This window comes from Mizuhopecten yessoensis, unplaced genomic scaffold, assembly GCF_002113885.1.
Source record: "Mizuhopecten yessoensis strain PY_sf001 unplaced genomic scaffold, ASM211388v2 scaffold2389, whole genome shotgun sequence".
Classification (NCBI taxonomy): domain Eukaryota; kingdom Metazoa; phylum Mollusca; class Bivalvia; order Pectinida; family Pectinidae; genus Mizuhopecten; species Mizuhopecten yessoensis.
The window spans coordinates 47,882-62,296 of record NW_018404522.1 but is presented as its reverse complement, the minus strand read 5'-3'; the positions used below and the strand labels follow the sequence as shown (position 1 = coordinate 62,296).

At 41.3% G+C, this 14,415-nt stretch overlaps 1 protein-coding gene across 1 annotated transcript; it reads right to left on the bottom strand.

Moving 5' to 3' along the window:
• Nucleotides 1–11,367: 11,367 nt before the first annotated feature.
• Nucleotides 11,368–13,090, bottom strand: LOC110445863. Its single transcript, XM_021490691.1, has 2 exons — nt 12,102–13,090; nt 11,368–11,657 (listed from the first exon to the last, which is right to left on the bottom strand). Exons 1-2 carry the CDS (start codon nt 12,661–12,663, stop codon nt 11,368–11,370), a joined length of 852 nt encoding a protein of 283 aa, XP_021346366.1. The 5' UTR covers nt 12,664–13,090.
• Nucleotides 13,091–14,415: the final 1,325 nt, after the last annotated feature.

Below are 14,415 nucleotides of genomic sequence, written 5' to 3'. Positions count from 1 at the left end.
GAGTTCTACATGATACTGGTCAACGTGTACCTCGATGCGACGAAACGATACTATACCGTTGTTTGAGGTTTGAGGGCAACATCCCTACGCACGTCTTCATAGGCAAACGCCTCAGACACGTTTTTATTGGTTTAAATACATGTGGGTAACAACATACACACGTTTTCCTTGGTTAGTACACGTGCGAATAACACAATAGCCACGTTTGTATTGGTAAAAACACATGTGGATTACACAATGTACACGTTTTCATTGGTTAATACACATGTGAGTAACAGAAAAGACGCATTTTCGTTGGTTAATTCACAAGTGGATAACACAACAACGACGTTTTCATTGGTTAGTACATGTGGGTCAAACCACTGGCACCTCTTCGAACCCATGCAAACATGTAGATGGTGTTACCCAACGTACACATGGAACACTGAAGACACGTTTTGGTTAGATAAAAAGTGGGCAACACCTAGGCCTATAACGTTATCATTAGTTAATGCAGTGGCAGTTACCTTTTTTTCATGTTGCTCGGCGGTTTCTCTTCTGGGCGGAGACGAAATACGAATGAGTTTTAAAATGAACTTTAGTAAGAAAAACGTGATAGCTATCAATCACTTCTTAGGGAACATTCTGTCATCTACGTCGGAATTGTTTTTTCTGGTTTGTTTGTTTTGTGGGTGGGTGGGGGGACATGGGGGAGATGCTGGTAGGTGGGAGGGGGGGGGGGCATGAGGGGGATGGTGGAGAGGGGGTAGGTGAGTTTTGGAGGAAGGGATGGGCGATTACATTGAGCATCTGGTGTGGATTTTTTTTCACCAACAATCCGACAAACTTCGTTGAAGAGATGCTAGTTAAGCCTTGAGTAATGCACTAATGAGTTTCCCGCTTAATATTTCATTGAAACAAAAAATAAGGTGAAATAAGTGTTCCAATGAGGCAGCGTTGTATTATATCCGACATATTTGGTTAACTTATAACTGAATGACCGTTAGTCCTGATTCAATATACCCCACAGACTTTACTTTGTCAAACAAACCTTTGGTCAGTAATCTTTACCGACCAGTTATCAAACCATCTGTCAGTTCAAACATACGATGATTTTCAATGCCCTCATCCATGTACCACTTCTTGTTGAGTTTCTCGTTTTCCTGAAATGTTTTATTCGCACATCTCTACTTTAGTGGGTGATAACATTACCATGTTTTTACAGAGAACACATTTCTTCTTTTCATTGACCGTCCATTACACGCCTACCGCCAAAGACTTCCGCCAGTCTGATCCCTGATATTTGGAGAGTCCGTTAATACACAAAACGTTGTACAAGATGTACATAGAAAAAATATCAATATTCACTACTCAATAGGGATTAAATCCTGTAAGCGTATAATATTGGGTCTTCTGGCTAAATGGTCAATTTGTAGTGCCGATTCCAGAGCTGTAACGATTCCTGATAGGGTTTTTCGCACGGAGAATTCTACTTTCACATATAAAAGAGATGGTGATTTTAGCCGAAAAAGCTGTCTGTCAAATGTGACAGAGACGCCAAGAAGATCAATCGTTCATTCCTATCTCGTCCCCTGGCTATCAATGGCATACACGAGTTACCTTTCTCGCCCCCTGGATATCACTGGCAGGCACGCGATTCCTATCTCGTCCCCTTGGATATCACTGGCAGACACGAGTTACCTTTCTCGCCCCCTGGATATCATTGGCAGGCACGCGATTCCTATCTCGTCCCCTGGATATCACTGGCAGACACGCGCTTCCTATCTCGTCCCCTGTAAATCAAAGGTATACAAGTGTTACCTTTCTCGTCCCCTGGATATCACTGGCAGGCACGCGCTTCCTATCTCGTCCCCTGGATATCACTGGAAGGTATGCGCTTCCTATATCGTCCCATGGATATCGCTGGCAGGCACGTGCTTCCTATATCTTCCCTTGGATACCACTGGCAGACACGCGCTATCTTTCTCGTCCCCTGGATATCACTGACAGGCACGCGCATCCTTTCTCGTTACTTGGATATCACTGGCAGACACGCGCTTCCTTTCTCGTCACCTGGATATCACTGGCAGGCACCCGTTACCTTTCTCGTTCCTTGGATATCAATGGCATACACGTGTTACCTTACTCGTTCCTCGGATATCGCTGGCGAACACGCGTTGCCTATCTCGTCCCCTGGATATAACTGGCAGGCACGCGTCTCCTATCTCGTCCCCTGTAAATCAAAGGTATACACGTGTTACCTTTCTCGTCCCCTGGATATCACTGGCAGGCACTTCCTTTCTCGTCCCCTAAATATCACTGACAGGCACGCGCTTCCTATCTCGTCCCCTGGATATCACTGGCAGGCACACGCTTCCTATTTCGTGCTTCCATTCTCGTCCCCTAGATATCACTGACAGGCACGCGCATCCTTTCTCGTCCCCTTGACATCACTGGCAGGCAGGCGCTTCCTTTCTCGTTCCCTTGATATCACTGGCAGACACGCGCTTCCTTTCTCGTCCCCTGGATATCACTGGAAGACACACGCTTCCATTCTCGTCCCCTAGATATCACTGACAGGCACGCGCATCCTTTCTCGTCCCCTTGACATCACTGGCAGGCAGGCGCTTCCTTTCTCGTTACCTTGATATCACTGGCAGACACGCGCTTCCTTTCTCGTCACCTGGATATCACTGGCAGGCACGCGTTACCTTTCTCGTCCCCTGGATATCAACCGAATACACGTGTTACCTTCTCGTTCCCGGATATCGCTGGTGGGCACGCGTTGCCTATCTCGTCCCCTGGATATCACTGGCAGGCACACGCTTCCTATTTTGTCCCCTGGATATCACTGACATGCAGGCACGCTCTTCCTATCTCGTCCCCTGGATATCACTGATAGGCACGCGCTTCCTATCTCGTCCCCTGGATATCACTCGCAGGCACGCACTTCCATTCTCGTCCACGGAATATTACTGGCAGGCACGCGCTTCCTATCTCTTCCCCCGGATGTCGCTGGCGGGCACGCGTTGCCTATCTCGTCCCCTGGATATCACTGGCAGGCACGCGCTTCTTATCTCGTCCCCTGAATATCACTGGCAGACACGCGCTTCCTATCTCGTCCCCTGTAAATCAATGATACACACGTGTTACCTTTCTCGTCCCCTGAATATCACTGGCAGGCACGCGCTTCCTATCTCTTCCCCTGGATATCACTGGCAGGCACCGTCCCCTGGATATCACTGACAGGCATGCGCTTCCTATCTCGTCCTCTGGATATCACTGGCAGGCACACGCTTCCTATTTCGTCCCTGGATATCACTAGCAGGCACACGCTTCCTACTTCGTCCCCTCGATATCACTGACATACAGACACGCGCATCCTATCTCGTCCCTGGATATCACCGGCAGGCACGCGCTTCTTATCTCGTCCTCTGAACATCAATGGCATACACGTGTTACCTTACTCGTTCCCCGGATATCACTGGCAGGCACACGCTTCATATTTCTTCCCCTGGATATCACTGGCAGGCACACGCTTCCTATTTCGTTCCCTGGATATCACTGGTATGCAGGCACGCGCACCCTATCTCGTCCCTGGATATCAACGGCAGGCACACGCTTCTTATCTCGTCCTCTGAATATCAATGGCAAACACCTGTTACCTTTTTCGTCCCCTGGATATCACTGACATGCAGGCACGCGCTTCCTATCTCGTCTCCTGAATATCACTGACAGGCACGCGCTTCCTTTCTCGTCCACTGAATATCACTGGCAAGCACGCGCTTCCTATTTCTTCCCCTGGATATCACTGACAGGCAAGCGCTTCCTATCTCGTCCCCTGGATATCACTGGCAGGCACACGCTTCCTATTTCGTCCCTGGATATCACTAGCAGGCACACGCTTCCTATTTCGTCCCGTTGATATCACTGGCATGCAGGCACGCGCTTCCTTTACTGTCTTCTAATAACTCTGGCAGACACGCGCTTCCTTTCTCGTCCCCTGGATATCTCTGGCAGACACGCGCTTCCTTTCTCGTCCCCATGATATCAATGACAGGCTCAGCAGAAAAAAATAACAATGTCAATTTATAAACAACTTTAATGGCGATATTTAAGTGAATCCTTAGATAAGTCACATTATAAGGATTTCAAACTAAGAGCTTAGGGTTGTGCCGATTGAGTTGCTGAGGTATAGCAGCTTTACAAAATGTTTAGCTAGCGTCATAAGACGTATATTACATTACACCACTGAAATCAATTAAAACTCAAAACGCCGTACGTCTTCAGTCTGGACTGAGTGGCACCGAGGTTTCTATGGTAACTGCTCCTCTGACACAAATGCATCGTGTCTAGTGGTCCCCGGTGTGAGGGTTAGGAGTTATGTGATGGATTATAGTTCTGTGAGGTGGGAACTCTGTGAGGTGTGGACTATTAGTGTGGGTTGTTTGCTATGTGAGGCGGGAACTATCATGGTGGGTTGTCAGTTCTGTGAGGTGTGGACTATTAGTGTGGGTTGTCAGTTCTGTGAGGTGGGAACTCTGTGAGGTGTGGCTTGTTTGCTATGTGAGGCGGGAATAGTCAGGGTGGGTTGTCAGTTCTGTGAGGTGGGAACTCTGTGAGGTGTGGACTATTAGTGTGGGTTGTCAGTTCTGTGAGGTGTGGACTATTAGTGTGGGTTGTTTGCTATGTGAGGCGGGAATAGTCAGGGTGGGTTGTCAGTTCTGTGAGGTGGAAACTCTGTGAGGTGTGGACTATTAGTGTGGGTTGTTAGTTATGTGAGGCGAGAACTATCATGGTGGGTTGTTAGTTATGTGAAGTGTGGACTATCAGTGTGGGTTGTTAGTTAAATGTATGTGAGGCGGGAACTGTCAGGGTGGGTTGTCAGTTCGGTGAGGTGGGAACTATCAGGGTGGGTTGTTAGTGTGTGTGGCAAGGTTAAGCGGGTGTAATGTTGTGTAATATGTTTCATTCCTTGGTAGGGAATGTGTTTGAGGAGGAGCAGCAGTCAATTTTTGTATTCTTCGATGTCTTATAAGCAGCAGACCACCAGGATAAAACCCGATTCTGCTAGGGTGGGGTTCTCAATAGATGCCTCGATCTTACGAAAACATGTAGTGGGATACCGCTTATCCCTTCCTCGGCTCTGTAGGAGGGATGTGAATCGGAGAGGTCGTCAGTTTGGGTAAGACTGGCCGTGATGAAGGATGACGGTGGTTGGAGATTGTAGGGAGTTCAGTCGTAAGCGAACCAAACATATCCACCTTCAAAAAGTGTTCGTATGTGCACACTTAAAATCTTCACATTGCTTCGGGCAAAAGGACTGTGAAATGACAGAATATGAGAAATTCGAGCATGCTAGGTTAACCAGAATCCCGGAAGTAAACGCTTTGTACCGCATCGGTGTTAGAGGTTGAATAACTCCAGTACGTGGTTTCACGTCGTCACTCCCCGAAACACTGTGATTAAATCGAGTGCGCGATTGTTTGTCGAAATGATTTTTCTTTGTAATCTGCAACTGACGGGATAATAAACACGAGTTTAAAATGAAAACGTATACGTCACCGCTGACATTGTCGTCACCAGATAGGATGTTTAGAAAGCTCCGAGATTTCCGATTATGTGTGTACTTATATAACGCCTTAAGTACAAATTGATGGAATAGATACGGATATAATTTATAGATGTAGATAAAGGTTTGAGAACGCCTCTGGACAAACGTTCCTGTGGCTATGAAAAATCAATACTTTCTTTAAGTTTCACTCAAATTGCGTATATGTAATAAATGATATCCAAACCGTTGATATTACCGGCTTGTGTATTACAATGTACTTAATGTATCAATATCATCCCGAATTCGACGACATTGCTTGACTTGATCTTTGAGGCAATCGGGAACCGTCGGCACTCTCTGTATTTTCTCGTTTACGGAAATTGCCGACGGTTCCCAATTGTTTTCCAAGCGAAGCCTGAATGAAAGTTGAATATCTACAGCAGTCAATTCAGTTTAGCAATATTATCCGTTTTCGGCCGTAGTTGTGAATAAGGGTTCGCTTCTTTGTAAACACGGCCAAGGAAAGCATACGGGAATCATTATCAAACAATAAGGTGAAGTTGGACGTCCGGGTAAAGCGTCAAGTTCGCATGAGGTGATGGTTGTGTTTGATTATTTTTGTTTGCAATGAATGCATAAATTAACATAACTTTTTAGATAATTAAAATGTCCAGACTATTTTCCTTTCAGACTCCTGCCTGGCTCCCGACCCATTGAGTGTGGGTACAACTGTACGTGACTTCGTTACCTTTTTACACATATTTACATACGTTTTGAACGAATTATGTTAACATGTATTTCTGGTAATGTGACGTCTCATGGGCAGGATTTTAATATGCAGGTGAGGTTCCATTGACATGGTTTTGTTTTAGTGGGTAACTTGATTTCATATACCCACAAACTTCTTATTTTTCGTAAAAAAGTTTATGCAGAACAAATTCGACATATCTAAACAGCCTTGCAGATTTCCAAACTCGAGGAAAGGTTGTTTTTTTCTCAGGAAATGATAAGTATTTGAATCTTCAAGTCACCCATAATAATGGCAGTGAACGGTAAACTTAAAGCATCGAGTCAAAAACGCTGTTGTTCATTATATTTGAGATTATTTCGACAAGATTATTTTTGTAAATGATGAATGACTATTTTTATTCTAAACAAAGCACAGGGTTATATTTTAAGTACTATTCATAACGTAATTTTAAAAATAACTGGCGTCCATGCTGCAGACGACATATGTATTTGTTGCAGTTGTAACTTGGTAGGACTTTAACGGCTGTTTCTTGTTTGAGCGATTTTATGGCTCCACGAAAGCACTCCCTATACGAAATCACGTGTCCTACTATATCAGAACCACAAGCTACAAGCTAACGGTAGTTGTGAGGGGAAGTGTTGTGACTCGAGTACTTTCCAAAATACATATTTCATGTACAGTATTCTGCAATGTCGATGCTTTGTTATATATATCATCGTTAAACATACTTGATCTAAACGCCTATAATACCCAATTAAACTTCCTACACAACAGCATATGTGCAAATGGTTAAGCAATCCTCTCATGGGCTTAAATTTAAATAAAAATAACACATGCAGGCTAATTAATAAGAATTTTAGTCTGATATTACCGATATCTTGTACCCTGCTTGTTGAATGCTAATGGTATTTTTTCTTTACACACATCATAGGTGGTGGGCACGTCTATCAAAAAAAAATATGAATATATAAAACTAGAAAGGTGAAGAACTCAGCCCCTACCAGCGGCTGGCAAAATTGAGGTAATTTTGTTTGAAGTGTCACAGAAATTTTATCCGCTAAAATCCTTCCCACAGCGTAGTCTCGATCGAAAGTAGGGACATCAATCTTTAAATAACACCCATTATATATCTTCAAAACAGTGTAGTTATTTCGTAAGCAGTTTCGAAGCTTGCAAAAATCACCGATTTGTGTTACCTCGGACACGATCCGGAACATTTTTTCGAAACAAATTCTTCATTCGGTACACAGAATAGCGGACGACGTAACATTAATAAACCATGGTATACTCAAAGATAAGGTCAAAACAAACTTGCTTACTTGTTTTACGCACCACTAAATTTCTCCTCTCGTGTCCCTCAAGTATTTTCTCCGCAAGATTTCACATTCAGCCCTCCTTCGTCCACCATCTTGGAGAATTTTATAATATGTAACACGCAAGCTGATTGGTCTAACGGCCGGTTAAAAATAGACGAAAATAGCTCGACCAATCAGCTTGCATATTATAAAATTCTCCAAGATGGTGGACGAAGGAGGGCTGATGTGAAATCTTGCGGAGAAAATACTTGAGGGACACGAGAGGAGAAATTTAGTGGTGCGTAAAACAAGTAAGCAAGTTTGTTTTGACCTTATCTTTGAGTATACCATGGTTTATTAATGTTACGTCGTCCGCTATTCTGTGTACCGAATGAAGAATTTGTTTCGAAAAAATGTTCCGGATCGTGTCCGAGGTAACACAAATCGGTGATTTTTGCAAGCTTCGAAACTGCTTACGAAATAACTACACTGTTTTGAAGATATATAATGGGTGTTATTTAAAGATTGATGTCCCTACTTTCGATCGAGACTACGCTGTGGGAAGGATTTTAGCGGATAAAATTTCTGTGACACTTCAAACAAAATTACCTCAATTTTGCCAGCCGCTGGTAGGGGCTGAGTTCTTCACCTTTCTAGTTTTATATATTCATTTTTTTTTTGATAGACGTGCCCACCACCTATGCACACATCAATATTATGGTACGATGTTTTTGAGACAGGAACGGACCTTCAAGGTTGCGGAATTCTCCTCTGCCAAATATCTACCAATATTTATCAATTCGTGATGTGCTCCGATACGAAAAAGTACATTTATCGTACAGTAAACCGCTATATCCAGTATTGATCAGGAAGTCAACATTAGCCTTTCCACCTCTGCCGTCGGTAATATACACATCATTTAGAACCACTCGAGCGGGGATCTCTAGCGGACGATGGGAAGGGGGAGGGAGTGAGGTACAGGGGGAGCACACACGGGCAGGGTTATTTAATGGGGCATAGGCAAGCTGTGGACAAGTTTTCTGATGTGTCAACGTGAATATTGTAAATTAGGACACTTATTTGAGATTCTTTATGGAGTAGCCAAGCAATAAGCAATGAAATGGACGGTCCCTCTGGTGGTTGGTGGAGGAGCCCTGTGGGGATTCTCTGGTTGTCGGCGGAACAGATATATTGGTTGATATAGGAGCAATATAGGAAATCTCTAGTGGTTTGTGGAGGAGCAATAGGAACAAATATATGGGGATTATCTAGTGGTTGATGGAACAAATTTATGGAAATTTCAAGTGGTTGATGGAACAGATATATGGAAATTTCTAGTGGTTGATATAGGAGCAACATGGGGATTCTCTAGTGGTTCGTGGAGGAGCAATATAGGGATTCTCTAGTGGTTCGTGGAACAAATATATGGAGATTTTCTAGCGGTTGATGGAACAGATTTATGGAAATTTCTAATGGGTGATGGAACAGATTAATGAAAATTTCTTGTGGGTGATGGAACATATATATGGTGATTTTCTAGTGGGTGATATATGAGCTATATCGGGATTCCTTAGTGGTTAGTAGAGAGCAATATGGGAAATCTCTAGTGATTGGTGGATGAGATATTTGGTTATTCTGTAGTAGTTGTTGGTGGAGGAGATATTTGGTTATTCTGTAGTAGTTGTTTGGTGGAGGAGATATTTGGTTATTCTGTAGTAGTTGCTGGTGGAGGAGATATTTGGTTATTCTGTAGTAGCTGTTGGTGGAGGAGATATTTGGTTATTCTGTAGTAGTTGCTGGTGGAGGAGATATTTGGTTATTCTGTAGTAGTTGCTGGTGGAGGAGATATTTGGTTATTCTGTAGTAGTTGTTTGGTGGAGGAGATATTTGGTTATTCTGTAGTAGTTGCTGGTGGAGGAGATATTTGGTTATTCTGTAGTAGCTGTTGGTGGAGGAGATATTTGGTTATTCTGTAGTAGTTGCTGGTGGAGGAGATATTTGGTTATTCTGTAGTAGTTGCTGGTGGAGGAGATATTTGGTTATTCTGTAGTAGTTGCTGGTGGAGGAGATATTTGGTTATTCTGTAGTAGTTGCTGGTGGAGGAGATATTTGGTTATTCTGTAGTAGTTGTTTGGTGGAGGAGATATTTGGTTATTCTGTAGTAGTTGTTGGGGGGGGAGATATTTGGTTATTCTGTAGTAGTTGTTGGTGTAGGAGATATTTGGTTATTCTGTAGTAGTTGTTGGGGGAGGAGATATTTGGTTATTCTGTAGTAGTTGTTGGAGGAGGAGATATTTGGTTATTCTGTAGTAGTTGTTTGGTGGAGGAGATATTTGGTTATTCTGTAGTAGTTGTTTGGTGGAGGAGATATATGGTGATTTTCTAGTTGTTTGGTGGAGGAGATATATGGTGATTTTCTAGTTGTTTGGTGGAGTCGGAAATTTTACACTGCGATGTATTCATCCGCGCGTTAACTGCTTGAAATTGACAATTTGCATTATACATGTTCTGTTTTGTCGTTATATGTATAGTTTTGATGTTGTTAGATATATGATGTTGTAGATAAAATATAATCTACACTGTGAAATACGTTGTAATCTATGTAAGGACGGTCTACATTTTTTACGCGGAAGCATTCAAATGAAGCTTTAGAAGTGAAAAGGTCATTATCATTTGAGGCCCAAAACTTGCAGCTTTTAGCAAAATTGAATAGTTCTTTTCGAGCTTAAAGGTACGAGAATTTTTTTTTTTATCTGTAACTGAGCGAGATCGGGTTATCTCAGTCCCGTGCTAAGATTCTGTAACATCCCAACCTCGGCTTACGCCTCGGTTGGGATTTTGTTACAGAATCTTAACCCTCGACCGAAATAACCCGATCTCGCTCAGTTACAGGTAAAAGATTTTATTATTCTCAAGTCGTTCTCAACTTCTTCTCACACTGACAACCTATGATAATGAATTCATCATGCTACTGGTAGGTGATACATTTATTAAGTAGTATATTGATGATTCTCTAGTGGTTATCGTAATAGATATATGGGGATTCTCTAGTGGTTATCGTAATAGATATATGGGGATCTCTAGTGGTTATCGTAATAGATATATGGGTATTCTCTAGTGGTTAGCGGAATAGATATATGGGGATTCTCTAGTGGTTGACGGAGGAGATCTATAAATAGATATATTTTCTAGAGGTAAGTAGAAGAGATATATTGGGAATTTTTAGAAGTTGGCGGGGGAGGAATGCACACGGAAGAAGAGATTTCTAGTAGGCGGAAAGGATTTTTCTGGGAGACACTCGAGCAATGTTTTAAAATGCAAAGCTCATATATGATTGAGTTATCCCCTTTTACATTTATCATTGATATATTAGTGGTATTAAATATATGGAAAGAGATTTTCATAAGCTATATATGTATATGCATGTAACAACGTAACTCGTTTATAACAAAAGAAAGTCGACACTACCATTTAGGACATTGGTTACATATACACGTATTTATTCTATATAAAAACCTATTCCTTCAGGGTCGTCACTAGAACCAGACGTCCCAGAGTGGTGTTAATACATCAAGCTGACCAAGCTAAATATCAGCACAAGCAACAAGGTATTGCGGTATTTAGACAAAATCTTTACGTAATATCCAGGCGTGCACGATCACGGATCAGTAAAAGGACTACGGAAATGACGTAATTATATCTGAAAACAAGATTAAGGGATAGCTTCAATGAAACAAAGTTAAAATGTTTTGATTACATTTTGTTTTTCAGAAAAAGACCAAAGTCATCTACAACGCGTCCGTCTGCCCGGTTACGATGAAATGAGCCAATGAACGGCCAGTGATGGATTGCTGCAGACGTAACAAGCATAAAAAATCCTTCGCACTAATTGGACGTAACAAGATTTTAACCATATTTCGTGAGTTCTCCGAGTCTTGTCTGTTGTGATGCATAAGACCTTGCCCACGGATGTCACCCATCTCATCTCGGTTTCCATATATTGGTCGTGTAATTGGATGGAGCCTGAGTAATACTTCGGTAATCCGACATCCGTTCCCTGTAACTCTCTGTGTTGGTACTAATCCGTTGTTTACAAGAACAAGTGCTGTTTTACTTTTTCGATTGATAATAGACTTATATGAATGAAATGGTACATTGTACGGCTTGTGTGACTTAGTATCTGTGGACTGGTCCATTTATAGCTCGTATGAACTTGTCTATTGTACACATCGTAAGATGACATGTACATCGGATGCTTGAACACATATGTTCCTTATAACAAGGTTGAAATGATATTGAGATTTATATTGGGCTGTTTATTTGTTATAATCAAGAAATAAGTTTACTTTTGTCTGTACAGGTATATTTAACTTTTAATATCTGTTCGTTATCTTCGAGTTAATAATCTGCTTTCGACAGGATGTTATTTGGGAGTTGCGGTGTTGCATCTTGTATCCGTAACTATACACCTTGTAGGCAGACTAACGTCCTACATCATAATTAATTATAAGATAAAACTTACCTCTGAAAATGTCGTCTACCGTAGGCATAAACTCCTCGTCAAAGCCACCGCGCACAGAAAATCCAAAACTATTTTCGAATTTCTGTAGCTCTAGAATAATATCAATATTGTCATTGTTTAAAACTTTGTTTTGCGTTTGAGGGTTTTCAAATTCAAAATAATCAGAAAACCCATCACAATCCGGGTCTTGAAATTCTGGTTCAAGACCGAATGGAGACCAAACTGTGCTCACTTCCTGTGGTGAAATACCGGAAGTAACCACCTCTGCATCGCTTACACTTCCCCAGTAATAACTGTCTATCCGGTCCACATGGTGCACCTTGTCAGTTGGTTGGTTGTATCGTTGCCTTTCCTCTTTACTCTCGCTGTAATCATTAAACATGTCGTCTTTGAAACATGGTGTAGTCAAGAACATTTGTGGGTTGTAGTATTCGTCGATTATAGCCTCGTTTTCGAGAACACTAGAACTTCTTCCGGGGAATCCAGGAAACAACTTAATGGCGATGTCTTCCTCGTCATCCATTTCGCTGTCTGTAAAACAAGACAACGGATTTAAAGCCATGTTTATTCAAGTTCCTTTACTTATTTCCTACATTAAAAACCTCTGACACCATTCGATTAGCATCACATGGTACTGAGTGCATATTGGCTGACATTTAAAACTGGGCGGTCTCTAATTTACAGATCGTGAGTTTGGGGGCCAAAGCAAGGCACGCTTTTTCCTTCATGATTTGTGATTCTGTGTTACGTTATAACACAACGTATCGACATATGTGAATCAGAGAGATCTATCATATGAACTACGTGCCGTAATTGCACTGTACTTTAAATAAAAATCAAGCATTTTAAAAGCACACTTTTAAGTACCTGAATGGATCTCATTCCTAAACAACAGAAATTTTGATTTCATAATGTAATACATATGTAACGGTACAAACGGGGTCAAAGGTCCTAACAAACCGTACGGTATTAGTTCGTAACAATACAGATTGAGTGAAAGGTCGTCAGAAAGGGAACACACTACTAGTTGGAGTATAAATTGGTTCAAAGGTCATCACACGATAGATGGACATGCTTCGTTACAGTCTGCACTGGGTCAAAGGTAGTTGTACAATATATACTATTACCTAGTTACCGTGCACATCGGTTCAAAGGTCGTAAAACCATAGATTATACTACTTAGGAACTGTACACACGGGTTCAAAGCCTCAAGCTCATCGAACGGACAACTATACTAGCAGTATCCTAGCACCGGGTAAACAATAGTGCACTTGCGTGACGATTTCATGTCAGCACTCGAAATCGAGATTTAACTGAGAAATGTGTAATCACGTGTACTTCAAAAATAAAACTTCCGATACAAAGACATAAATCGACTCACGGGAAGACATCGACAAGAGACCAGACGACTTTAAGAAGGTCATATAAGAAGCGCATGAAATTATATGTACAATTAAGTCTACGGGACAATTTTGGTATTATAGTTTTATTTATTTAGATAAGTTTTGGTATATATGTAATTTATAAAAAAAAATCCGATTTTTTTCGAGGAAGACAACTCTCATGAGGATCAAAGTGATTGTAAAATGTTATATAAATAACAAATAAAGCCATTGTGTATATTTTGTTCAATGTTTTAATCTGTTTGTATGAAACTCTGGCCATGTTGGCTTTAGCTGGTAGATATTCCCTTTTATCCATAACATTTCAATAAAAATCTTTGTGTAACGTGTTTTATACATTTTATTATAAATAAAAGTTGGTTAGGTTATATATAATTAGCAACATTTCATTTCACTTGTTTTATTGTTACAACGCCACACACACCAAAAATGGGAAATATCAAAATTGACGAAAGCTCAATGTTCTGGGCCTTTTTACCGAATAAATCCCCATAGAAATGCTTTGATTTCCATAAAATCACATTAACATAGTTGCATAACCATTATGTGAAGGTTTCTCAACGCTGAGATGTCTGGTAATCTATCGGTCAAAATATCTAGGTCTGGTGTAAGGGCTAGATGAAACTCGAGCTAGACCCAATGGTGGAGGGGTAGTGATGGTGGACCGTCTTCATATATGTGATATCACAAATTCCATTTCAAGACATCATTGCAATAACATTAATTGGTGATATTTCAGGAATGAACATGTAGAGTTACAGTATGCACTCCAAACAAAGTTACAGTTCCTTTCTATCACTTCGCTTCGAAAAGGATGAAATTAAAATCGAATTTATGCTGCACAGGTCATACAATTGAGTAGATTTTATCTAAAGAATTATCATATAATCAAATCGATTATATGGTATCAA

Bases quoted from the DNA above. Each gene is read 5' to 3' on its own strand.
- LOC110445863 (XM_021490691.1), bottom strand. From the start codon at position 12,663: ATGGCTTTAAATCCGTTGTCTTGTTTTACAGACAGCGAAATGGATGAC. The intron at 11,658-12,101 runs GTAAGTTTTATC...ACAACGGATTAG, and splicing joins GGTAGACGACATTTTCAGAG to TACCAACACAGAGAGTTACA.